General features: G+C 34.0%; 1 protein-coding gene across 3 annotated transcripts in view; it reads right to left on the bottom strand.

The window, feature by feature from the left end:
- Window positions 1-26,848, bottom strand: part of CAAP1 (caspase activity and apoptosis inhibitor 1) — a 68,243-nt gene that overhangs the window by 39,772 nt on the left and 1,623 nt on the right. For all 3 annotated transcript variants that reach the window (XR_004959524.1, XM_036261876.1, XM_036261875.1), the window contains exons 2-5: window positions 22,734-22,934; window positions 21,614-21,698; window positions 21,072-21,147; window positions 778-851 (exon numbers count right to left, since the gene is read on the bottom strand). Coding sequence is in view for 2 of the 3 variants with exons in the window: in XM_036261876.1 (XP_036117769.1) it covers window positions 778-851; window positions 21,072-21,147; window positions 21,614-21,698; window positions 22,734-22,934 (436 nt within the window). In the remaining variant the exon portion in view is untranslated. The remainder of the gene's footprint in view (window positions 1-777; window positions 852-21,071; window positions 21,148-21,613; window positions 21,699-22,733; window positions 22,935-26,848) is intronic.

A 26,848-nucleotide genomic window follows, 5' to 3' on the forward strand; every position in this document is an offset into this window, starting at 1 on the left:
AGTTATCAAAGATTAGTTGCTTATGTAATAACACAATACTCTTGGCTGCAACAGGTTATCACTGCTCTGAAGTAATTTTAGCAGAAAAAGAAAAAATGTGTTTTAGGAGTAAATAATAAAAACTTGTTTCTTTCAATTTTCCCAAATAGGGTGAGAAGAATCAAACAAAAAATATACATCTAAAAGATTAGCCCTATTGATCTACTTGGGCTTGAATAAATCACAAATTGCCACTTTACTTCTGGTAACTGGTAATGTCAAAAACTACTAATTTATAGAAAACAATAAGGAAGAAAGTAAACAAGGAGAAAATATCTCTTTAAAAAAAGAGAAAGTTGCCCTGCCCGGTTTGGAGTGTTGGCTGCGGACCAGAGAGTCCCGGGTTTGGATCCTACTAGGGGCACTTACCAAAAAAAAGGAGAAAGTTATCCCATAAGACTTTTTTCTACATGTAACCCAAAGCAACCCAGTTAACATATCTCTAATATCTCAGAGCTAAGGATATATAATAAAGCTTACCAAATTATAACTATTTAAGATGACAACTTTCTGGTGGTATCTGTAACTATACATCACCAAGGCAGAACCACTCTGGTGGCTAAAGGACGCATGAAATAAAGGGTATATTCTTTCCTCTTTTGATCTTAGATCAAATAAATTTTTCTGTCACCTATCTGTAAAATGGGAGTAAACTAAAATACTGTAAAAATTTATTATTGATAAATGCTTATAATCTTCAGGTAAATGTTATATAAAAATTAAGTACTTGATTCATACCTTGCTTTAATTCCAAACCTTCAGGTTGCTTGTTCTCTCTCAGGGATGAAGAAGAATCTATACAGATGTCTTGTCTGAGGAATAAAAATAAGTAAAAACAGTTTTTAAAACTACATTCAATAAAATAATATTTACAGCTGCATGTCTAAGAATTAAGTTAGACACTTGGGAAGACACACTGAATTCTTCTAAGCCCCCAGGGTACTATTTAGTGCACTCTGGTATCTCAGAAACATGTATACAAGTGTCAGAAATAGCAGTTCTAAACTACTACCAATTTAAGCAGTACACTACTTTGTAACATCAAGGGGCAAACCTGAAAGGAATGTGGAGATAACTTTTTCTCCCTTCCAATACCCTGCACGGCAGCTAATGGGAGAAATAAGTCACAGATGAATCCAGTAATTTTTCAAGTTCAACTGTTAAATTTAATGGGCACTTTGGAATTCAAATTATTTTATATTCATCTAATATTGTATCTCAAATGTTTTGATGTCTACAGTACATGGGAAATACATACTTATATGATACTATATATATACTCTGGTTTCTCTTCAGATCGCATCTTTCGCCTTTTACTATATATATCTATATATCTATATATCTATATCTATATATCTATATCTATATATATATATATAATCAAATTAAATAGAAAAAGTGTAAGATCATGTCCTAAAAAGTTTTGATTCACCATGTCCTGCAACTGAGCTATAAACTAAACTAATGTTCTTTCTTAGAGGGCATTATACCATCTTAATATTGATACTACAAATAGTTTTCTGCAAAAATCAAATTGATTAATTTCAAATATTCAAAATGACTATTTCTTTAAAATAAAATGTCCATTACCTTTCGAGATTTTTTATACATACACACCCTAAAACTAACATACTAAAAGTATTTAGGAAACTTTTCTACTAACAAAATTATTTCTATCCACTTAGTAACAACAAATTCCTTAAATAACCAAAAGATAAAGACCTGACCATTTCGTTGAGAAGTTTACAATATTCTTTTCGGTCAACGTACTTAGAACTTACACATTTCTTCCATATTAAAACTCTACAAGCACAAACTCAAATAGAGACTACAAAATAATTTGAATTTTGTATTAATTATATCATCTAAGAGATTTACAATTGAGACAGCTCTGTTTTGTGTATTTCTTTCTGTCTGATGTAACCTACTCAGATTTTATTCTTTCGCCAGAATGACTGGCAGATCCCAAGGAAGGTATCAATAATACTCCTTGGCAACCCAGGGCAGAGTGAATGCCAATATACTACATTAAAAGCTTTCCAAGGAATAAAGTTAAAATGTGTTACTTCAAGCCTTATCGTCAAATTAAAGTTCACCTACTGGAAGCATCAATCTAAGTAAGAGAAAATGTTTGTTTGCCCTTACCCATTCTCAATGGACACTGAATTCTGCTTCTAAATACACAACTGAATTCACAAAAAATGCTCTGAACAAAAATATAAGGTAACATCACCATTTCATGAGCCCTGGCTGGTTTGGCTCAGTGGTTAGAGGGTTGGCCTGTGGACCAGACTCACGGGTTCAATTAGAGACAAGGACATGTACCTGGGTTGTGGCTCGGTCCTCAGCCCTGGTTGGGGTCATGGGGGAGGCAACCAATTGATGTGTGTCTCTCACATCGATGTTTCTATCTCTCTTCCCCCCACTCCCGACCTCCCGACCTCTCACTCTATCTGAAGATAAATGGAAAAATATCCTCGGGTGAGGTTTCAAACAAACAAAAAAAACCAGAACATAAGCATATGAAATACACTAAGAAGGTCACGTTATCCATGCAATATTCTAGCTGAGAATGTATAACCTATAACATGAGGAATCATCAGACAAACCCTAAATGAAAATGAGTAACATTCTATTAAAAGGGGGAGGGAAATTAAATATAGAAGACAGAGGGAGGCTGTGGAAACATTCCAGGATAAAGGAGGCTAAAGAGCCATGACAATTAAATGTTGCATTTGACTTCAGACTACTGAACTGGAGGGGGAAAAACACTGTAAAAACATTACTAAGTGACAAATTAAAATACCAATGGGAGATTGGATAAAAGTACTGTATCAATGTTAAATTACTGAAGTTGACTTTACTGAAGTTACACTGTATATAAAATAGAATATTGAGACCTGGTGGGTGTGGCTCAGTTGGTTGGGCATCAACCTGTGCACTGAAAGGTTGCCAGTTCGATTTCCAGTCAGGGTACATGGCCAGGTTTCAAACTCAATCCCTAGTGGGGGTTGGGCAGGAGGCAGCCAATTGATGTTTCCCTCTCACATCAAAGTTTCATTCTCACATCGATGCTTCACTCTCACATTGATGTTCCTCTCTCTCTCCTACTTCCTCTCTTTGTCTCTAAAAATCCGTAAAAAAATCTAAAAAAAAAAAAAAGAGAGAATCACTATCCTTAGGAAAAGCACATTGTTGTACTAAGGGGTAGTGACTCAATATATGTAACAGCCTCAAATATCTCAGAAAAAAAACACGTATATAAAGAGAAGGTACGCAAATGGGATAAAATGTTAATGATAGGTAAAACTAGGTAAAGAGTATATGGATTTTTCTTGTACTCTTATTATTTGTGTGACATTTTAATAAGACTAAAATTATTTCCAAAAATCTATAATAAAAAAGCAGCAAAATGCATTATTTTATTTTCTCTGTGAAAGCCCCTTGGTTTCCCTTCAAATAAAACTGGATCCCTCTATAAAAACTATCTGCTTTCATGAGGAATTTATTTTAGTGCCCAAAGTGAACTTTTATAATGTTCTGTTTAATGCTGTTAAAGAAACTCATCAGAATTTCAGACAGTAGACATAGTACACCACCTTGTGTCTGAAAAGTGAAAAGGTAGAGGATTTTACATCAGCACTATCTGAAGTTGAAAAAATTTTCAGAAAATAGTTTGGAATTTTAAAATCTAGTTAATTTTTCCAAGATGTAGATTTTGAAACTAAGATTTTCTTATACTAAATTCAGAGTCCTCTAATACAACTTAAAGATTTCCATCAAAGAGCACAAAAGGTAAGATATATACAAAAAAGGAAATGTCTTAAAGTATAAGAAAACTACATGTACATACAAAGTCTTTTTTCCTAATTTCATGAAAAAAGAAAAAAAAAATCTACCCCCAGATGAGACAAACTAGGTGTCAGAGTTAGGAAAATTGAAAAAAAAAAATTTAATATTTCTATTAAACAGTATAAAACTATGTAAGAATTTTATAACAACTGGAGAGAGTAAGAAAGGGGAAGGGCAGGAACACGGCTAAATCTAATTTGAGTTAAGTATCTTGCAATGATTTTTTCTGTACTTCTTTCCATTAAGAAAAAAAAAAAAAAACCTCCTTTTTTAATTTTTCTAATTCCCTTCTCCCATCTGCAATGCTCCTTCTTAAAGCACCTTAATTTATAATTCAGCCTTGAATTATAAGAGAGTCCTATACCCATTTCTGGGATTTAAGTACTCAAACAAACCATAATTAGTCCAAATGTCTTTCTTTTACCCCAAATGCAGTTCCACACTTGATCTTTTCTACAACTCAATGAATTTGTTTTTTAAATCAGAATAATATACTGGGGAGATCTGTAGAATTTAAGAATAACTACACATGTGAATTACTAAAGGCTTAAATTATATTTCTAAACAGATAAAGATAGTCAATTTCTTGTCCAAATGAAAAATACTGGGAGGGTACCTGAACAGAAGGACAAAAAAATAGGACCAAACCAGCCAGACTCTTCCCATAGTAGCAAGTCAGCTAGCTGGCAAAGAATCCAGCGAACTAGCATGACAAAAGGTGTAACTTGATTCTCTCCACTTTCCTGGGAGCAAAAATAGAGGCTGAATGAAGCCAGCCTATCATTTTATGAGCTTTCTACTATTAAAAATAAGAGACAGGAAAAGAAATTGGAGTAGCCAAAACAATTCTGAAAAAGAACAAAGCTGAAGGTTGCACATTAACAACTTTCAAGACTATAAAACTACAGTAATCAAGAGCTTGTAATATTGGAGAAAGGATAAACATATAAATTAATGGAACAGAATAGAGTCCAGAAATAGACCCACACATATATGGGATTTTCAACAGAGGTGTAAAGGAAATTCACTGGAATTGAACAAATGATCTGGTGCAATTGGATATCCATATGGATAAATTTTCAATCCACCCCTTGCACATATACAAGTATTAATTAAAAATAATCACAGCCTTGGCCTGTGTGGCTCAGTTGGTTGGAGTGTCAGCCTGTACACCAAAAAGGTGGCAGGTTCAATTCCCAGTCAGACACATACCCGGGCTGTGGGTTTGATTCTCTGATGAGGCACGTGCAGGAGGCAGCCGATAGATGATTCTCTCTCTCCAAAATCAATTTTTAAAAAATAATCACAGACCTAAAAAATGTAAAGTAAAACTTCTAGAGGAAGATAAATGAAAAAACCTTTGTGAACTTGAATTAAGCAAAGATTCCACCAAAAGAATAATCTGTAAATAAAAATAATTGGTAAATTGTATTTCACCAAAATTAAAAACATCTGCTCTTCTAAAGAGATGGTGAGAAAATAAAAGATAAACCAAATTGTGAAAAAAAATACTTGACAGCCACATATCTGACAAAGGATCTGTATCCAGAATATATAAAAAAACTCCCAAATCACAATAATAAAACAAAAAACCCTATTTTTAAAATTTGTTAAAAAATTAACACTCGTTTAACTAAGGAAGATATACAGATGGCAAATAAACACAATAACAGATGTTTAATATCATTAGTTATTAAGGAAATGCAAATTAAACCAGAACTACACATATATGAGAATAGCTAAATCAAAATTGACAAACAGAATTCTCATACGTGGTATCAGGGAGGATGCAGCTACGACCCAGCAATCCCCGTCTTAGGTACTTGACCAAGTAAAATGGAAAACTTGTTATGTTCATACAAAAACTTATATGTAACTATTTTAGTGGCTTTATTTGAAATCACACTCAGTTCAAGTGTCCCTTCATTAATTTTCTCTTGCTGCTATAACAAATTAACCACAAACTTGGAAGTGTTAAACAACATAAATGTATTATATTACAGTTCTGTGTGTCAAATCTCTGGTATGGGTCTTGACAGACTAAAATCTAAGTGTCTGTAGGTTGCATTTTTTTGCTAGAGATTCTAGGTGCAAATGTATTTCCCGATCAATGTGGTAAGTTGACAGAATTTAGTTTCTTGAGGTTATAGGACCAAACTTCCTGTTTTCTTGCTAAATGTAAACCAGATCATTCCCCGTTACTAGTCAAGGCCTTCTCATTTCACCTCTCTTGACCTCCTTTTCTGCCTTCCCCTTCCAATTTTAAGAACTCATGTGATAGACTGGAATAACTTGGATTATCAAGGATAAATTTTCTACCTCAAAGTCCTTAATGTTAACTAAATCTGCAAAACTCCTTTTGTTACATAAAGTAACATATTGTCAGTTTCTAGAGATTAGAGTATAAACATCTTTGGGGGGGTCATTATTCTACTACCAGATTACCTCAAATGGGGACTGGATAAACAAACGAGGGTACACTCACACAATGAAATACTAACTGCTCAGCAATATTAAGGAAAGAACTACTGATTTATACAACAAAGTGCATGAATCTCAAATTGCCTTTATGCTAAGTGAAAGAAGCTAGACTCAAAAGGCTATATACTGTATTGTTTCATATGGCATTCTAGAAAAAAAAATTAGGAACATAAATCAGATTAGTGGTTGTCAGGAGCTGGGGACAGGAGGAGTGGACTTCAAAGCCATGGGGGAAATTTTTGGTGTTATGGAACTGTTCTATATTGTGATTGTGATGGTAGAGAAATCCATCTGTCCAAATTTGCAGAACTGCATGGTAAAAAAGGTGAATTTTACTGTATCTAAATTATACATTTTTAAAAATATTAGGGCACAACAAAAAGCTTAAAACAGGTTTAGAAAAATAAGATTACATAGTGGTAAACTATAACCTTCAAACACTGTGGAAGGAGGCAAACTAATCTTAATTTTTCTCAAAGGGCCTTTCCAAACAGCAAATAAATCCACATTTCTATTGTGTTCCCTGGCAACCTCCTTACACAAAAGATAGCAAAATTTAACCCTTATCTCCATTTCCTTTTCCCAAATAATATAATTCAAAGAGTTACAGTTACCATTCTAACCCTTCTCTGATCTCTGATTGTCCTAAAGATTCATGGTATATAAACTGGCCTCCTACCACTCCAAGTTTTTGTGAAAAGTCAATTCCTTAAATAGAAGGCTCTATTCTAAATAAAAGTAACCAAAGGAAGTCAAAGGAGTCTCTTCCTTTGTTGTATCCCTATATTCCTGTTTTCAAATATTTTCCCATTTCAAAAATTAGCATCAGATTACACTGTAAATGCACTTAAAGGTGTAAACATGTAGGCTGTGCAACCATCCTGCTACTTTGAATGGGGAATCCCGTTGGCAATGACTAGTAACACTTCCTATAAAAGTTTTCTAAAAAACGTATCCTGTTATTTCCGATAAACTTAACCTATTATGTAGAATAACCCGTCTATGGACTACAGCCTAATAGCAACTTATAAAGGACATGAAACATTAAGTGGAGTAGATAACCAACTTTTTACCCTTTACCAGCCTAAAAGCACAGTCAGCTCTCTATAATACATCTATGTCTATGACGATTGAGCGAGCTTACAATTCCAATATAACAAATTAATCACATTTGTGAGAAAAATCCTTTTATGCTTTAAAATATGTTTTAATTCTCTTGATTTAAACATTTTGTAATAAATTCAAATTTAGACATTTATAAGCAGCAAATTGTCTTTTAAAAAGCAGTAGCAGTGAATAAAAATGAAAAAAAAAATCAGTGAATTATTTCATTTTCTTTAGGCATTCCTAGAGGAACGAGGAGAACTCATCAGTGTAAAGTGGAATTTTAGGAATATTGTTCACAGACTCAAAGTAAAAATTCCAAAGCAAATACAGCAACATATTTTTCAATGTTTACCATGTGACAGGTACTATTCTAAGCACTTTACAACATTTTTCTCACTTATATCATCACAATCCAATAGGATACGTACTAATATTGTCCCTATTCTCCAGATGATAAAGTTGAGGACCAGCAAGATTAGGTAATTTGTCAATAGTAAGCTGTGGAGTCCTGCTGTTAAAAAATAGAAGCAACTTTACTCTAAAGCCTTCACTCTTTACATTTATGTAGGCATTCTACTATTTACAGAAATAGTTCTCCAAGTAGTAATACCTAAAAATTATATGTAGCCATATACAGACACATATGGCTATATATATCTCAAAGTACAAAGTGAGTTTTCATTCAGAATCTGACCTCAAGGCCCCAGAGGAAAACACTTCTTTCTTACTCAGAAAACTAGGATATACTATTAAATCATCAAGACAGAATTATTATTTTAAAAGTTGAAACTTCACCCAGCTGGTGTGGCTCAGTGGTTGAGTGTTGACCCATGCAACAAGAGGTCACCAGTTCAATTCCTGGTCAGGGCATATGCCCAGGTTGTGGGCCAAATCTCCAGTGAGGAGTATGCAGGAGGCAGCCAATCAATGTTCTCTCTCATCAATATTTCTCTCTCCCTCTCCCTCTTCCTTCCTCTCTTTCTAAAATCCATAAAGAAAAAAAAAAGTTGAAAATTTCAATAAAAAGAGACATTAGTAACAACAACAAAAGACCAATAATCCTCAAGAAAGGGCCTGAGAAAGTTGGGAGTGAAAAGGTTGAAAAGCAACATTTCTCATTGTATATCTTTCTGTACCATTTCGTACTGTTTCAATTTTTTTAACCATGCCCACGTATTTGCCTATTCATTAAAAATAAAAAACTTAATAGAAGTACAGGTTCATATAAGTCTATGAGAAAATGGATGGAATAAAAGGGAAAAGCAATTGATAGAAGATAAATATACAGAACAAATTTACTGAATATTTGAAGTCCAATCAAGAGCTATAAAAGTAACATTTTAAATGAATTCTTCACAGTTGTAAAAGGAAATATGGTAAAATAAAAATTCATATGGAATCTGAGAGCTCCTACATTAAACATAATAGCAAAAGAAATTTCAAATGAAATCAAAGATTTAAAAGTTAAAAAAACCCATAAAGTCAGTATTAAGAAAGTATAAAAAATACTTTTCATAATTTCAGAATAGAAAAGGCCTTTAATAGAAAAGGCCTCTAAATATAAAACCCAGAAACCTTAAAAGACTGATATAATTAGACTATGTAAACAAAATACTTAGGCAGGTAAAAAACAAACAATAAAAGCCAAAACAAAGGGGGAGAGGGAATAAATGCAATTCACATCACAAACAACAATAAATTATAAAGACCAAGATCCTCCACATATATACAAAGAGTAAATAAATGACCAAGAGTTCACAGAAAATTCAAATAGCATTGTGATATATGAAAAGATGGTCAAGTTCACTCATTATAGGAGAATACAATTTAATATTCCATGAGATATTATTTTTTAACCTATCAGATGAACAAAGATCAACATGTCAGGTAACACTATTGGCTAAAGCATATGAAAATATGTACTCCACATTTGGGAGGAGGTGCATAAATTGGTTTAAACTCTGTTTAAGGCAATTATGGCAATATCTATTAAAATTTCCAAGGCCCAAACATCTGACCCAACAATTAACTTCTAGATATTTATGTTACATATAATCACAGAAGAACAAGATTATCTGTATACTGAAATAATCATATGATTAGTAATAACAAAAGAATGTAAACAACTTAAATGTCTGTTGATAAACTGTTTATGTTTTGCTATATCCAACAATAGAATAGTTAGCATACAGGTATAAAAGGAAGCCTTATATGTACTAAGTAGAACAAAATCCAAGAAAAGACATACTATTATATGGAAAAAAATTAAATGGGTAAAGGTGTGGAACAGTTTGCACAGTACAGTACCATTTGTGGAAAAGAAAAAACTATATATACACATATGTTTGTAAATGTATGGAATATCTCTGGGAGAATACACAAAATACTGGTTAACTGTGGTTGCTTATAAGGGAGAATGAGGAACAGAAGAGAGAAACTTATTTTCACTATACACTTCAAAAATTTTTGTACTATGTTTGTACATTTGCCATTCAAATAAATTAGCTGTTAGTAACAGACACTAGATAAATGGCTATGTGGGAAAATGTCCTCACCTCCTAGAAATTCTAAAATAAATATTTAGAATTAAAATATCTACAGTTCACTTTATAATAGTTTAAGAAAATAGAAGAAGCAGATAAAAAATATTGTAGTAATGGTTAGGTCAAGGTGATAGGTATATCAAGGTTTCAGTATATAATTCTATTTATCTATACACTCGACACTTTTCATAATAAAAAGAAAAAAATAGTGATATCCCTTTTATTGAAGACAGATAATGTCATTTACCTGAGAAAAAATTTGTTGATTAACGAAGGGAAATACTTTTAAAAGTTACATGTATAGGTTAAGCATTTTAGGTTAACATGGAACAGAAATGTACCTTCATTTACCAGTCTTTTGATCTAAGGCCACAGCCTTACCATTAATATGAATCCATGGCAAAGAGTTCAATCTCAATCTACTCACATAAACTATTTCTAGTTTTGGTTTATTTAAGTTTCAGAACTCTGAGTTCAAAAAAGTAAACCTTTATATTTATACAAAGTCCCACAAATTTTATTGTTGTAATCCCACAGCTAACTGACAACTTTTTAGCAACTCCTCTGAATTTGTCCAAAGCATTCAATTTAACTACTCTTTTCATACCAATAATTCATCTGTTTATACATTTAACTAAATTATGCAACTAAGATAATGGAATTGGAAACAAACATGCGTGACTCCTGGTAAGCAAACCATTCAAATGGTGGGAGAAGTACACAGGAGTTATTAGAAAACAGTCATTAACAAGTTTAGTGCACTGTAAACATCAGTGAATTAATTTTTCAAATGAAATAGAAAGGGTAATTAATATAATAAGCTACGTAAGTGATTAAGAAAAACTTAAATTTTTAAAACAGTAATGAGAGACTAGAAAAAAAAAAAAAGGAAAAATACAGCTAATCTAACCCAGTGCTCGAGCAGCAGTAAAATGACAAAAAAATGACAAGTCTCAAAATTAGGTTTTTATAATATAAAGAATACAAACGTGTGTGTGTGTGAGTACAATAACAAAACAATGCTTCCTAAGTCCCTCAAAGTTCCCGCATGGGGAACACAGTTGCAGGTCATATGAAGTTCCCATCTAAAACTTGAGAAGCTCACTCCCTCTCATTCTAAGGAATGTTCTAGAGATTCTGAAGTGGTGCCTATCTGCTTAGCGTTTAAAGTAACTAGGTCAAGATTTGCTTCAAAGTTGTCAAGTTGGGAGAAGATGGGAGGATGGAATATGAGAAGGGAAACAGTAGGTGATAGATATGCAAGGGTTCACTATACACTTAAAAGTTCCATAATAGAGTTAAACAAACAAGTAACTGGTACAAAACACCATAAATTCCAGAGTGGGTTATGAGAGTTGGGTGAATCACAGGTCAATTTCTGTAGTGTCTCATGACCAGCAAGCCCAGGACTTGGGTCTGCCTGAGGCTTCTTTTTGTATCCATTGATGAAAATGCTCACTTAATTTATGCTACTCATTAATCCATTTTCCAGAGTGTACTAAATTTTATTTGAATACTTTATTCCATTGAAGCTTAATAACAGCAGTTTGTGGAGGGCTCTTTTATTTCAGAATTCAGTTTTATTGACACTTACTGAGAGTTTAGCATTTGGCTGAATGCCATCACCCCTTTAAAAGTTACTTATACTTATATAGTCAAGTAATATATGTTACTTGTTGAAACAAATCAAATTCACAGTACTTTGTAACAGCTGAGCTGAACCCACTGGGCAGCTCTAATTTATCAAAGAGGACATGGATGTTTTATCCTTATTAAAAACAAAAAGTAGCATGATAGCTCAATAGGAAAACTAATGCAGCTGTTAATCACTGGTTTGTAAATAAAGTAACAAAAAGCCTCAGGGCTCTACCACATAACACTGCTAGGGTTCAGCAACAGAACAGTGGTCATAAACCCAAATTCTAGTTGTTGCTCTCAATCAGCCACAGGAATAGCCCATTATTTTCAAGAATAAACATTTTAATGCAAGGAGGGACAACTATACTGTTCCTTCATTTTAACATCTCTACCTTCATTTTAACATCTCTAAAGTGCCTAAACTGACTATAACAGCAGTAAACAGGAAGCTACACATTTAAAGATGGAATAACTTGTAGACCATTTAAAAAATGTAACTATTACAATGTATTAAAATCTAGTATACTGTAACTAAAAACTAGCCCATTGTAAGTAGTAACTTGTTCTAAATGACACCAACTTATTCTTTTCACTTATATTTTAAGAATCCACATGCAAGCTATTTTAAACAAATGCTGACATTTCATATTTGAAAACAGATAATTAAATGGAGACTTAGAAATAATTCCTACCAAAAAATTATTCACTTTACAAAACAATTCCCTGCTAATTCTATTTGGATATTTGAGTGAACATAAAATGGTTCAATTTATGTGTTAGAAATCTCTAAGACCTATTCAAGAATATCTTATTTTTTAAAAAGTTAATCATCCAAAATTGGAATTGAGTAACTATTTTAGAATATATCCACCCTCTGCTAAGAAAGTAGGAGTGACCAGGAACAACAGTTCCAGGACACTCACAGAGAACCTACTTTGCAGTGAGAACACAGTTTTTAAAATTTCTTTATCTTCTAGAACTGTGATATTATTTCAACATTGCTCATTATCTGTTGGGAAATAAAGTTTCATTTCTACTGACATCTCTCTCAGTATCACTTATTAAAAGTGTATTAATTTAAAATTCATAAAAAGTTATTAGAGCAATTCTAAAATATTGCTAAGATTTCCCTAAAGTGTTTGTATTTTTATTCTTTATACATAAAACCTCAATCCTGATTATTTTATTGTGCTATTCAAGACTTAAATTTCATTACACACATATTCCTTAGAGCATCATCACCTCACATTATAGGCCAAGCTAATACCTGTTCTCATTTTTAGTCCTATTTTAGCTACACTAAAGCTTCTGTTCCAGCACACCTACAAATGGAGATAGCAACCTAATCCCAGGGCTCCATATACCTTATTTACTTAAAATTTTTATTTTTATTAAGCAACTGCTGTAACCTGTAACATTTGCAAATCCTGTCACAGTACCTAACAGTTTTAAAATACTACAAAATCATGGATGCTAAATATTTTAGAATATCTATATATTGTTTTGGGAACTCAAGACATTTGCTTACTTAAGGTGAATTAAAGTGACAATCCCATCCCTTAACATTTTTAAGATGAAAGTATTTAGAAACTATGGATATTATATCTTCACAGTTCCTAAATATCATTCCTATAAAAACTGTTATGTTAATATTCAATGTCAAGTTTCAAAGCAGATTACTGTCAAAAATTTATTACAACTATTGCTTTCTTGTTATTTTAAATAGTAAACAACTATTACAACATAAAATAACAGTAAGCAAATAACCTTTCATTTATTTATTTTTATTATTAATTTTTAATCCTCACCTGAGAATATTTTCTATTTATCTTCAGATAGAGTGGGAGGGAGGGAGGGAGAGACAGAGAGAGAGAGAGAGAGAGCGCGAAACAACGATGTAAGAGGGACACATCTACTGGTTGCCTCCTGCACGACCCCAACTAGGGCTGGGGACGAACTACAACTGAGGTACGTGCCCTTGTCCGGAATCAAACACGAGATCATTGGTCTGCAGGCAGATGCTCTACTGCAGAACCAAACTGGCCAGGGCAAGCAAATAATATTTTAAACAGCAGTAGAGATCAAAAGAGTTTGGGAAGAAAAAGATACATTTGAAAGCTGACAGAAGATCAATACAACAAACATATATAGCTGGCAATGTGAGAAGATAATGTAAAACTATATAAATAATTTAAAAATAATTTTTACTTATGCATAAACATTTGTGTGTAGTTCTATATCTTAAAATCTTTAATGGTTTATAAGAAAATAAACCTCACTGCATAGACCTTTATTTACATTAAACATTCAGACAAATGAAGTACTAGGTAGCAAACTGAAACATATATGCCATACAAAGAGTAGCTATACTCACCTCCAACTAATTTTTTGCTCTCCCAGGAAAAACTGCTTGATCTGATTTTTCAAGCAACTCGGAAATCCAGATTTTGATGTGCCATCATTTGATTTTTAAATGTTAGGAACCATTTGAAAAATTTACAAATGTTTAGATTAAACAAAACAACCTGATGGCTCTACACAACCTATCTGTAACTCTGATTTATTTCTAGGTTTTAATCAAGTACCTTGCATTAGTTTTCTATTGCCAGTGTAACAAATTACCACAAATTCAGTGACTTAAAACATGAATTTATTCTCTTACAGTTCTGGAGGAGAGTAGTCCAAAATAAGTCTGAGGGTATGAGAATCAAGACATATGTCCTTCTGGAGGCTTTGAGAATCCATATCCTTATCTTTTCCAACTTCTAAGAGGCCACATATATTCCTTGGCTTATAATTCCTTTCTCCATCTTCAAAGCACATCACTTCAACCTCTACTTCCATCTCTTTCTGCCTTTATCCTTTTTATCTCCCTCTTATAAGGATTCTTGTGATTATCCTGGTCCCATCTGGATAATCCAGGATAATCTTCCTGTCTCAACATCCTTGATTTAATCACATCAGCAAAGTCCCTTTTTCCATGTTAAGTTATCATATTCTTAAGTTCTGGATATCAGGACAAGGACATCTCTGTGGGAAGGTCGTTGCTCTACCATATATATGTTCTAGAAGTCTTGTGTGTGTGTTTTTTTTTTGTAGATTCTTGAGATTGTTTTGCTACACAGACGATTATGTGTCATGTTCTGAATGTTTGTATTTCCCACAAAGTTCATATACTGAAATCCTAACCCTCAAAGGTGATGGTATTAGTAGGTGGGCCTTTGGGAGGTAAATAGGTCATGAGGCTGGAGTCCTGAATGGGACTAGGGCATGAATAGGAGGAACCTGATTTCATATCTCTCATCCATCTTGTGATAAATCTAAAAGAATATTGAGGACCTAAATTAATTAACTAACATAGACCATATTCTGAAAACACAGATTATAACTCCTGTTGAATATTCATATAAATTGATAGGTTTGGTCATAAAACATCAATTAAGTCCTCAATGCAAAGTTCGGGAATTATCCTGATTTTGGAGCAGTATACTACAATGAACAGATAGAGGTTGGATAATCTCACTATCTACATAGTTTAAAACTTAACAGCTTTTAGTTTAAAGAGCAATTATAAACTAAAAACTAACAATAAATAACCAGTTTTATGGGCTATAGCTAAAATACTCAGAAAAAAATTTTAGCATTAAATATATATTACTAATCTACAAATAATTAAACTAAACTAATTATCCAATCCAATAAGTTATAAATAAAAGAATAAAATAAGTTTTAAGAAACAAAAGCAGCCCTGGTTGGCTTTGCTCAGTGGTTAGAGCGTTAGCTTGTGGACCGGAGAGTCCCAGGTTCGGGTCCCGCTAAGGGCACGTACCTTGGTTGCAGTTTGTCCCCGGCCCTGGTTGGGTCATGTTGGTGGCAACCACTTGATGTGTCTCTCTCACATTGATGTCTCTCTCTCTCTCTTTCTCCCTCCTGCTCTCTCTGAAGAAAAATGCAAAAATGTCCTTGGGTGAGGATTAAAAATAAATAAATAAATAAGCATATAGGTAATGGCATACTTAATTGTCAAAGGCCAAATCCTTTCTTTCTAAGATAGGAATAAACAAGAATACTACTCTTACCACTCCCATTCAACAATGCACTGAAGTCCTAACAGGTCAATAATAATAAATTAAAGGCATATAGATTAGAAAGTATCAAAAACCAAAATTAAATCAAATAAATTTGAAAATCTAATTGGCTTTATTAAGTGAGTTATGACTCAGGCAGAATCCCATTTAGCAAGCAGAAGGGGCTCCAAGGGGTTGTACAAAAGGGAAGGTTTTTATAGGAAGGTGGGGCAAGGGAGCTATTAGCAAAAGGGAAGAAAGGATTATTTTTAGGCCTTTAGGGGTTTGGAAATAGCAAGGGTTTTAGCATGAAGTTTTAACCTTCTTCCTTCTGGGGTTTGTGGTGGTAGGGGGTGGTGATGATAATGCACAGGGCGCATATGACAGATTATCTTAATAGTTTTCGACAAGAAAACTCCAGACAGATTGATGAAGATTACATTTCTGGTGAAGATCAAAACCCCAATTATATCAGGTATTAAATCACGGTTCGTATCACAGGCATTAGCAGAAGTGATGTCAAATTGTGGCTGTGGTTTTCTTTTTAAGAAAAGGAAAAAATAAAACTGTCCCTCTTTGCAGAAGACATAGTGTCTTCGTCCACTGGGGAGTAAGACTGGGCAGCTTATGAACAACAGAAACTTAGTTCTGGAGGATGAAGTCTGAAAGCAGTGTGTCAATGTGTTCAGGTGAAAGCTATCTTCCAGGCTGTAGATTTCTCTTTGTATCCTCACATGGTGCAAGGCTCTCTGAGATCTATGGCATTTCTTTTATGAGAGCATGAACCCCAATTTTCACATCTATATTCACAACATGGCCTATAATCTCCCATACACCTTACCTTTGTAGCACTATTTATGAAATTTGAGGTATTAAAGCTATACAGAAATCAAAAAGTAAATTGAAGTCCTTTTCATCCTAAGGATCTGGACTAATTTAAATAATTTGTTTGAAAATAATAACAGGTGGCATGTATTGAATGTTTTATTAACTGTAAACACATTAAATGTACTAACTCATGTAAGTAATAATTGAATTGTGAATCCATCTTGTTATGGTGGTTTTTCAATAGATCTTTACTTAACTTTCCAATTTCTTCTGTTAACTGCTTCAAGTTATCCATTTTGGGGAGCGGTCAATTTGGTTGATTTGTATTTTGATAGAAAATCATCCATTTCCTGGTCTCAGGTTTGGTTACCTGCCTGTGGATTCTCATTATGCTTTTAAACTCACACGTTTCCTTCTTCCTTCCTGATCTCAATTAAGTTGCTCTCCACTTATTTCCTTAACTCAGTGATTTTCAACCCTTTTATTTATTTTTTTAATTTAATATCTTTTTTTAAAAACTTTATTGTTGAATGTAAAATGTATTACAGATGTTCCACATTTTTCCCCCACTGACCCCCTCCTCCTCACTCCCACCCCCCTCCCGCCTTTTCCCACACTATTGTCTGTGTCCATTGGTTATGCATATAAGTTCTTTGGTTTATTTCTTCCCACCCCCCCAACCCCTTTCCCTTTGAGGTTTGTCAGTCTAGCAATGAATTTGTACTTCTTAATCCCTACACCTTTTTCACCCATTCCCCCAACCCCCCTCCCATCTGGCAACCAACAAAATGTTCTCTGTGTCTATGAGAACCTTTCTGTTCTACCTGTTCACTTTGTTTGTAGATTCCATTGTTGATAGATATGTATTCATTGCCATTTTGTTTGTTCATATATTTTATCTTTTTCTTCAAAAAGACCCTTCACATTTCATATACTAACTGTCTGGTGGTAATGTCTGTTTCCTTCACCAAGTTAGGAAAGTTTTCTGCCATTATTGTTTCAAAAGGTTTTCAATTTCTTGTTCTCCCTCTTCTCCTTCTGGCACCCCCAAGATGTGAATGTTGGCACCCTTGAAGTTGTCCCAGAGGCTCCTTACACTATCCTCAATTTTTGGATTCTTTTTTCTTTCTGCTGTTCTGACTGGGCGTTTTTTGCTTCCTTATATTCCAAATCGATGGTTTGCTTCTTGGATTTACGTACTCTACTATTGAATCTGTGTAAATTATTCTTATTTCAGTTAATGCCTCCTTCAATTCTGACTGTGCATCCATAATTTCTGACTGGTCCTTTTTTATGCTCTTGAGGCCCTCACTGAGTTCATTGAGTATCCTTATAAGCAGTATTTTGAACTCAATATCTGTTAGGTTGCTTATCTCTATTTCGCTTAGTTCTTTTCTTGGGGTTTTGTTCTGTTCTTTCATTTGGGACCTGTTTCTTTGTCTCCTCATTTTGGCTGCCTCCCTGTGTTTGTTTCTATGTATTACTTAACAAGCAGTATGGGGCTAGCTGAAACCAGATGCTGCTCATTTGAAAGAATTTAGGAAAAACCTGAAGCAGGATCCAAGACAGGCCAATCCTATGGTTAAACAAGTGGCAACAGCTTGGGTGGGCCTGAAAGTTGGGTGGGGCGGGGCCTCAGGGAGTCACCAGGGCGGGGCTACCAGTGTGAGCCAGGTTGCTGGAGTCCCAGATATGGCGACTGTCTGCCGCCCCAGGGAAGGGCTCACCAAAGGAACAAAGGCCTCTGACAGCACGTTTGTCCCGGAGAAAGCCCCCTCTCCAGCCCTCGCTCCAGTGCCACACAGCTCAGTTCTTCCCTGTGTGTCTCTGGTGCCCCTGGAGCTGCCTCCCCTCCAAGCTTAGAGGGAGAGAGTCCGGTAAGTCTGTGCGCGGGCCCTTTAAGGAGCTGCCTGGGGCTCCAGCCGCTTCAGCTTCCCTGAGCCTCAGTTCCTGCTGGTTTTTCCAGCCAGAAGTTATGGGGACTTCTCTTCCTGGCACTGGAACCCTGAGCGAAGCACCTGGTTTGGGACAGGGACCCGTCAGTCCTCAGGAATGACCTTCCTAGCCGAGGTGTCCTCCTGATTTTTATCCGCCACACGTGGGTGAGGGACCAGCCTCGCTCCTCCGCCCCTCCTACCAATCTGGATGTGGCTGCTGCTTTAATTCTATAGTTGTAGGACTTCCATTCAGCTTGATTTCAGGCGGTTTTGAATGATGGTTGTTCTGTAGTTTAGTTGTAACTTTGATGTGGTTGTGGGAGGACGCGATACTGCGTTTACCTACCCGCCATCTTGACCGGAAGTCCGATTTTCAACCCTTTTAATCTCATGACACACCTAAACTAATTACTAAAATTCTGCAGCACACCAAAAAATATATTATATTTTTTGCAGATCTGAAAAAAAATGTAATTCTGATTCATTCACACTGGATAGTTATTGTTGTATTGGGTGTTGCAATATTTTTATTTTACAGTTTAAGGGAAAAGAGGTCTGTGCCCCTGACTAATCAGGTACCGCATGTTTTAAAAATTCTTGTGGCACACCGGTTGAAAATCACTGCCTTAACTAGATACAAAAGGAGTTTATCTTCACAAAGACCAAGTTTATGGATTTACTTTCCCTTTTTTTTTTTGTTTTCTATTTCTTTAGTTTTAATGTTTACATTAAACTTTCTTTTGGTTTGTTATTTTTCTGATTCCTTTAAGATGTGAACTAAGTTCCTGCACTAATCACAAAGTTTTTACCTCTTATATCTAAATCTTTCCTTTAAACCCAACTTGTGATATTAACAGTCAAATGGAACACATGAACTCTAAATGGATCCTGAATCAGAATCAACCAGTTAATTAAATAAATAAATATACCATAAAATAGTTTTTTAGTAATAAGGAAAATTTTATATGGTTATATATTAGATGACATTATTTGAACTGCTGTTTATTTTATGAGTGATGACAGTATTGTGGCTATGTGGGAGATTGTCCTTATTTTTAGGAAGTGCAAACTAAATTGTTTAGGCACGAAATGTTATGACTTCTACAACTTATTTTTAAATGAATTATGGCTGAACTGTATTTCCCCCACCACAAAATTCATGCCGACGCTCTAACCTTAGTACCTCAGAAGGTGACTGTTTTGGAAATACACACTTTAGAGGTAATTAAACTAAAATGACACATTATGGTGGGTCCTAATCCAATCTGACTGGTGTCCTTATAAGAGATTGGGACACAGGGAGAGATACCAGGGGTGCACAAACATAGAAGGACCACCATATGAAGAGGAAGTAAGAAGATGGCTGTCTGCAAGCCAAAGAGAGAGGCTTCAAAAGAAAGCAGCCATGCAAGGACCTTAATCTTGAACTTCTAAAAACTGTGAGAAAGTAAATGTCTGTTGTTTAAGCCAGCCAGTCTGTGGTATTTTGCTACAGCAGTCCTAGCAAACTAGTACTAATGGCTCTCAGGAAAAAAAAGATAAATATATAAAGACAGAAAGCAAAAATGGAAAATGTTAACACTGCTGAATCTAGGTGGAGGGTATATGGACGTCCATTATATTATCCTTTCAACTTTCATGTAAGTCTGAAGTTTTTCTAGATTAAAAAGTTTCAGTGGGAAATTTCACCAAGAAATATGTGTGTGCGCGTGTGTGTATAAAAATTAGTTTGGTAGGGCTGCCACAGACTATCTGGCTTAAACATCAGAAGTGTATTTCTCACAGTTCTGGAGGCTAGAAGTTATAACATCAAATGAAATTGTCCTTTTTTGGTGATACCTGCCCTATAGCATTCTATTAGAGATGAAAAAATCCTTTCAAGATTTCTGGTTAACTATGTACTACTTGTACTACTGCCTCTGGTAATCTCTTATTTATGCTACCACCTTTGCAAAGAGAGCTACAAGTCAGTCTTTGGCAACTAACAAAAAATTGTTTTAGTAAAAAATCATCAACGGATGCTAAAATAAGTATTGGCAGAGCAGACTCATCTAGAAAAAAAACTAGCATGTTATTTATTGATTAGTCAGCATCCCAAAACTTTAGGGTTTATATATAATAATAATCAAATTATATATACCTACATAAAATAAACCACATTATTAATATATCTGTGAAAAGAGGCTATTATCACCTAACATTAATAAGAATGTAGAAGAATTCAGTGAAATAAAGTGTTCTAAGCAACTAACATGATGTCTAGTAGAGTAAGCACTTAATAAACAGTGGGTATCAGTAGTACTACATTAAATTCCAAATGAGAGATGTGATTCTGCTTCAAATTGGCATTGCTGATATCCTGTATCTTGAGTAGCAGTTTAAGAAAATCACGGTAATTCTATGAGTAATACACTTCATCCTTAAATATACCAAAAGAACCAATCATTACAAGTAAATCAATCTATCTACACAGTTGAACTTTATATAAATACACAGAAAAATAATCATTCTTCAGGTAACAAATCACCAAAGGAATAACAAAAAAATTCTGAAGTGAAAATAAAAAGTTTTTAACTTACTGACTGACTACATCCGATGCCTTCTTAGAGCCATCATCTGCCTCCTCTTCCATATCCGAGTCCCCGCCATTGTCACCTTACACATGACACATGATTGAAAGCATGCTTATAAAATGTCATAAGAAGTTAATTTTAATCACTGCATAAAAAGTGTCACCTTTAAACATGATGCAGATTAAAGAATTTTATAAATTCATAGGTAACTAAGAGCAATGAGAACATAAAGCAGAAAATAAGAAATTATCGTAGAAGTCTTTGCTTTCCCAAAAATTAATTTTGTAAAATTTTGGCTAAACATTTTAAATTTCATTTTATTCTCGTGTACAAACTTAGGCTCTTACCTACACTCCTGAGATGGAAAAACCATATATACATCAAAAAGTCCATTCTTGAAGTGCTATTCTGATATATAAACTATATTTCTCTGTACAGTAAAAGTACTTTTCAAATTAAATATTCATAAGAAAAATAATACATCAGGATTTATTCTCAATATAGTATCAATTAAAAAGTTATCAAAATGTAGATATATGTATTCTTACCCTCAAGAATCTTCAAGATGTTTTTTTCAGACAGGAGCTCTAACTGTTCTTGGCATAGTTTTTTAATTTCTTCTATTGAACAGTTCTAAGGAAAATGACATTTTAAAAAAATGCATCTATGTAATATAGTGCCAATGTAAACTAGAAAACAACAATCACACAAAAAGTCCCATTACCTAAATCTTACAGTAAAACGAATTAAAAGCCACATACATCTATTCATGGGATGAAATCTTGAAAAACTGTCAGTTAACAAGTAAACATTAAAATTAATAAGTCTTGATGAGAATTTATAGTCATGTTTATCATGAAAGAACAAACTAAAGAGTAAGTCAGGAGCCCAGACATTCTCAATAGCATCTTTATGTTAGGTAGTTCCTCTAAAGGTTTAAATATTTAAGTCCTGATTTTAGGCCTAACTTGTACAAGCCCTATTTAAACAACTCTAAAATTAGAACACCATTTATTTCCCTGAATAATTTTCAGAAATAAATATGTAAAAACATTTGTAAATTTAATAAAATATAAGCCACTGCCAAACGTTGTTGTTGTTTTTAAATCCTCACCTGAGGACTTTTTACATTGATTTTTACAGAGACTAGAAGGGAGGGAGGGAGAGAGACACTAATATGAGAGAGATACATTGACTGGGCTTGCCTCCTGCACGACCCCATTCAGGGTCAGGGATCAAACATGCAACCCAGGAACATGACCCTGTCAATGGAACCCGAGACCCCTGACACTCTAATCGCTGAGCCAAACAGCAGCAGACCAAACACTGTTGTTCATTGTTACACAGCAGTATATTATTTCTTAAAGTATCAGAAAGAATCATTATACCTCTAATTTCATTACTAACACTGCCTGCATTTAACAGAATTATTCCAGGTCAATGAATTTCTTACCTAAGCACAGTAAATTCCTCCATTTTTTTTCTTGGCAAAATTTTCATATACAAAGCCATTTATGGTTCTCCAAATCCCTTTTTATATGTTAAGTAGCTTGTTTTAGTTGAAAACACCCCATTATAATTTGCATTAAGTAAACTGACTACTACAAAAAAAAGATTTTGAATATTTCTACCTATGTGTATAGTCTGATAATGTATGGAATGACGTACCTTTAACACATCGGGAAGCATTTTCTGCAACTTCTTCTCTCCTATGATACAGAAACACTGCTGAAGCATTTCTTTTTTGTCTGATATATAGAAACTAACTGGTTTTAATGACACAGTTAGGTCTAGACCACCTTCTTCAAGGTCACTGTGCTCTGCCAAGAATAATTCTTTTTCCAAAGTTGGTAAAAGATACTTGGTTTCCTAAAATTAAAGGAGATAAAGAACTATTAAATAATATTACTTAAAGTATTTGAGATATGTCTATAATGCCATACATTTTCATTTAATAAATTCTTCTTTATTAAATATTTCCAAATTCTTGGTTTACATAGATTATCTGAAACTATAAGAAAGAATATGTAATTGCTGAGACTTCTTTGAACTTACTCTCCACACCTCAATTAACTCATTAAGTTTCTATTACATGAAGAGATAATACCTTAGGATACATAAATGAAAATATATTAAATATTTAATAATTTCCTACAATTTTAGTCTTCTGAAGAATTACAATATTCCTCCAGTTGGCCATTCGCCCAAAAGTTTATGTATGTCTTGTCATTATTCTTAAATTCACATAAAAAATGCGGTAGCAGCAAAAATATTACAAATCACAAAGATTATGTAGTAGTGTATTACTGATTACCGGGAGCTATGAGTACTTTTAAAACTGTTACATAATTTAATCATAGTCAAAAGAAGTCAGTTAATTTGAGACATTTATGTCAATTTTATCACCTATCTCCCAGATCTATCCAGTCTCTCTAAATCTACTGCCATAATCCTGGTCCAAAGTACCTTTTGCCTGGATTACTTCAATAGCCACTTAAGTATACTTGCTGAAACAGAGGTCTCTCTAATCTGTTTTATATACTGTTACCAGAATGGCTTTTATAAAATGTACATAATATTTATCTTTCCTATTTGTAACTTTTGAATGACTTCCCACTACTTTTGGCCATTCATGCTCATTCTTTGTGTTTTAAATACAACAACCTTCTTTGAATTACTCAAATATAACCTGTTCTACCTTCACCTCTTACAGGCAGGACTTTTGTACATACTGTTCTTCTGCCTAGAAGAGTCTCCCCTCTTCTCCCATTTCCCGTACCACACATACTATCTTCCCAAGATTAACAAGTTCAGATATCAGTTCAAAGTCATTTTCTCTGAAAAATCCAAACAATACAGCTCAGGTAGACTTCTTTGGTATATTTTCCAATGAATTTGCTTAAAAAGCAGTTTTTTAAAAATGCAAATTTTAAAGGATACTATAATTAGACTGAAAAAGTAAAGAAGGTCAACTCTTGTTCTAATGGCTCTCAAAGTAATTCAAATGCTAGTAAGAATGTAGAGAAACCAGAACTCTCACATACTGCTAGTAGTAGTGTAAAATGGTGCAGCCACTTTGGAAAAAAATTTGGCAGTTCCTCAAGAAGTTACTGTACGACCATAAATTCCTTTCCTAGATATATATCCAAGATAAAATGTAACCATGTCTTCACAAAAACCTGTACACAAATGTTCATAGCAGCATTATTCATAATAGCCTAAAGGTGGAAGCAATCCAAATGTCCACCAAGTGACTAATGGAAAAACCAAATGTGGTATTATTCAGCCATAAAAAGGAAGTTATTGATAAGTTACAACATGAATAAACTTTGAAAAAACATACTAAGAGAAAGAAGCCAGTCACAAAAGACCACATACCATATATATATTTCTATTCATATAAAATGTCCAGAACAGGGAAATAAATAAATCCATAGAGATAGGAAGTAGATTAGTGGTTGCCTAGGAAGGGAACAAGGTGAAGGTGCATCTTAGGAATAGCTTAAAATACACATAGAGTTATTTTTTTGTGGGGAGGGTAATGAAAATATTATCAAATTGACTGTAGTAATAGTTACGGTCATATATATATATTCAAAACAACTCTGAATATATTCAAAACAACTGAACTGTATACTTGAAATGCGTAGATTGTATGGTATGTGAATATTTCTATAAAGCTATTACAAATGAATAAATAAATAAATAAATAAATAGGAACTCAATACACAACAAGTACAATGGCACGCTTGGAATTCTGAGATGTTATCTACATGCCTAACACATAATTTTTTCCCACTACAAATACACTTACTTCTCACTAGAAATAGGGTTTAGTTCTGCATGCAAATGTTTACAACTTAGCATTATTGATCTAAATATCATGAGACAGAGTACTAAAGATATAAAAACTACTTAAGATAAAAATGGTGATATCCAAAATTGAATAATCTATAACTATTAAAGAATTTTTTGGGGGAAAAAAGAGTTAAGAGAAAAAAAAACCTAACAGACTCAGACAAACGTTTACTGTATGGTTCAATGGTCAAGTTCAGACAAATCTTAGGGAAAAAGATGCAAACTTTTCTAGAATATACCCCAAAAAAGTGAGCAAAAGTTCCCAACTCAATCCATGAGGCTAGCAGAATCCTTACAACAAAACTAGAGAAGAAACCTACAAAAATAAAACCCACAGGCTGCTTTATCTTTGGAACATAGACTGAATTAAAAGTAAAAGTACTGAATTCCAACAGAGTACAACCAAATCAACCAAACCAAGTAGGATCTATCTCAGGATTGCAATGACAGTTCAATATTAGTTAATTTATCAATAAAATTATATTATCTCACTACTAGAAGAAAACTGTGTGATATCTCAACAGAATGCCATAAAAGCACCTGATAAAACTCAACAATACTCATGGAACTAGGAACTGGAAAAAAAAGTTCTTAACCTGATCAGAAGTATCTTCCGAAATCTATGGCAAATAAACTATTTTTTTTTTCTTTACTGATTTTAGAAAGAGGAAGGAAGAGGGAAAACAATAAAAACATTGATGAAAGAACACTGACTGGCCACCTCCTGCATGCCCCCCACTGGGGATTTGGCCCGCAACCTGGGCATGTGCCCTGACCGTGACTTGACTGGTAATCTCTTGGTGCATGGGTGGATGCTCAACCAGAGCCACACCAGCTGGGCGGCAAATCTACTATTGATAAAACATTACAAATGTTCCCACTAAAAAAGTACTAGATAAAGAATTCCTGCCTGCTACCACTGCTTTTGTTGACCAGTACACAAAAAGTATTAAATAATGCCAAAAGAAAAAAATAATAAGAAATACAGATGTTAGCAAGAGTAGGTTTACAGTTGTGAGTTTATTCTTGTATTATTTACTAATTATTGCATTATTTGTATTACAATCGTAAACCTACTTCTGTCCACCCCTGAATAGTGCTGATAAAGAGAAGACAAACTCTGTTAGCAGAAATTTTTGTGAGTCAATTTTAAACTAAGAATAGGGTGTCTAGATCCAATAAATATAAATGGCCTTCTATGCTTCCACAACTCCCAATTTAAAGATATAATGTTAAAAAATACAGAATAGTTTTATAATCTTGGATTAGAAAAGACCTTTCTAAACTAACATGATCCAAAATTCATTGGAAATTAATACTGGTCTTGATCACAATGAAATCAAAAGCTTCAGTACACCATGGCTCAAGTTGTAGAAACATTTGCAATATACCTTACATAAAGCATTACAACCAAGACTTTATGTACAGAAATTCAAAACTTTATCTGTAAAAAGTTGAAAACCACCGAACAACAATAAAAAAATCGCCGAGGGTAAGTATATCCAATTTACATAAGGAATCAAATGACAAATAACAATATCAAAATGTTAATCCCATGATTAATCAGGAAAATATAAATTAAAACAAATGCGCCTGGCTGGTGTGGCTCAGTGGTTGAGCGTTGACCCATGCACCAAGAGGTCACCGGTTAGATTCCTGGTCTGGGCACATGCCCAGGTTGTGGGCCCCATCCCCAGTGGGGGGCATGGAAGAGGCAGTTAGTGGATCTCTTGTCGATGTTTCTACCTCTCTCACTCTCCTTTCCTCTCTCTAAAATCAATAAAGAAAAAAAAAACAAAAAAAAACAAATGCAACATTAATTTCACCCATTAAGCTAACAAAATTTTAAAAAATGAATGTAGTGAAAACCTGCAGTATATATTCTTATATACTGTTTAGTTTATAAGCAAAGCCTTTTTGGGAAG

The sequence above is a fragment of the Molossus molossus genome, unplaced genomic scaffold (genome assembly GCF_014108415.1).
Source record: "Molossus molossus isolate mMolMol1 unplaced genomic scaffold, mMolMol1.p scaffold_m16_p_14, whole genome shotgun sequence".
Classification (NCBI taxonomy): domain Eukaryota; kingdom Metazoa; phylum Chordata; class Mammalia; order Chiroptera; family Molossidae; genus Molossus; species Molossus molossus.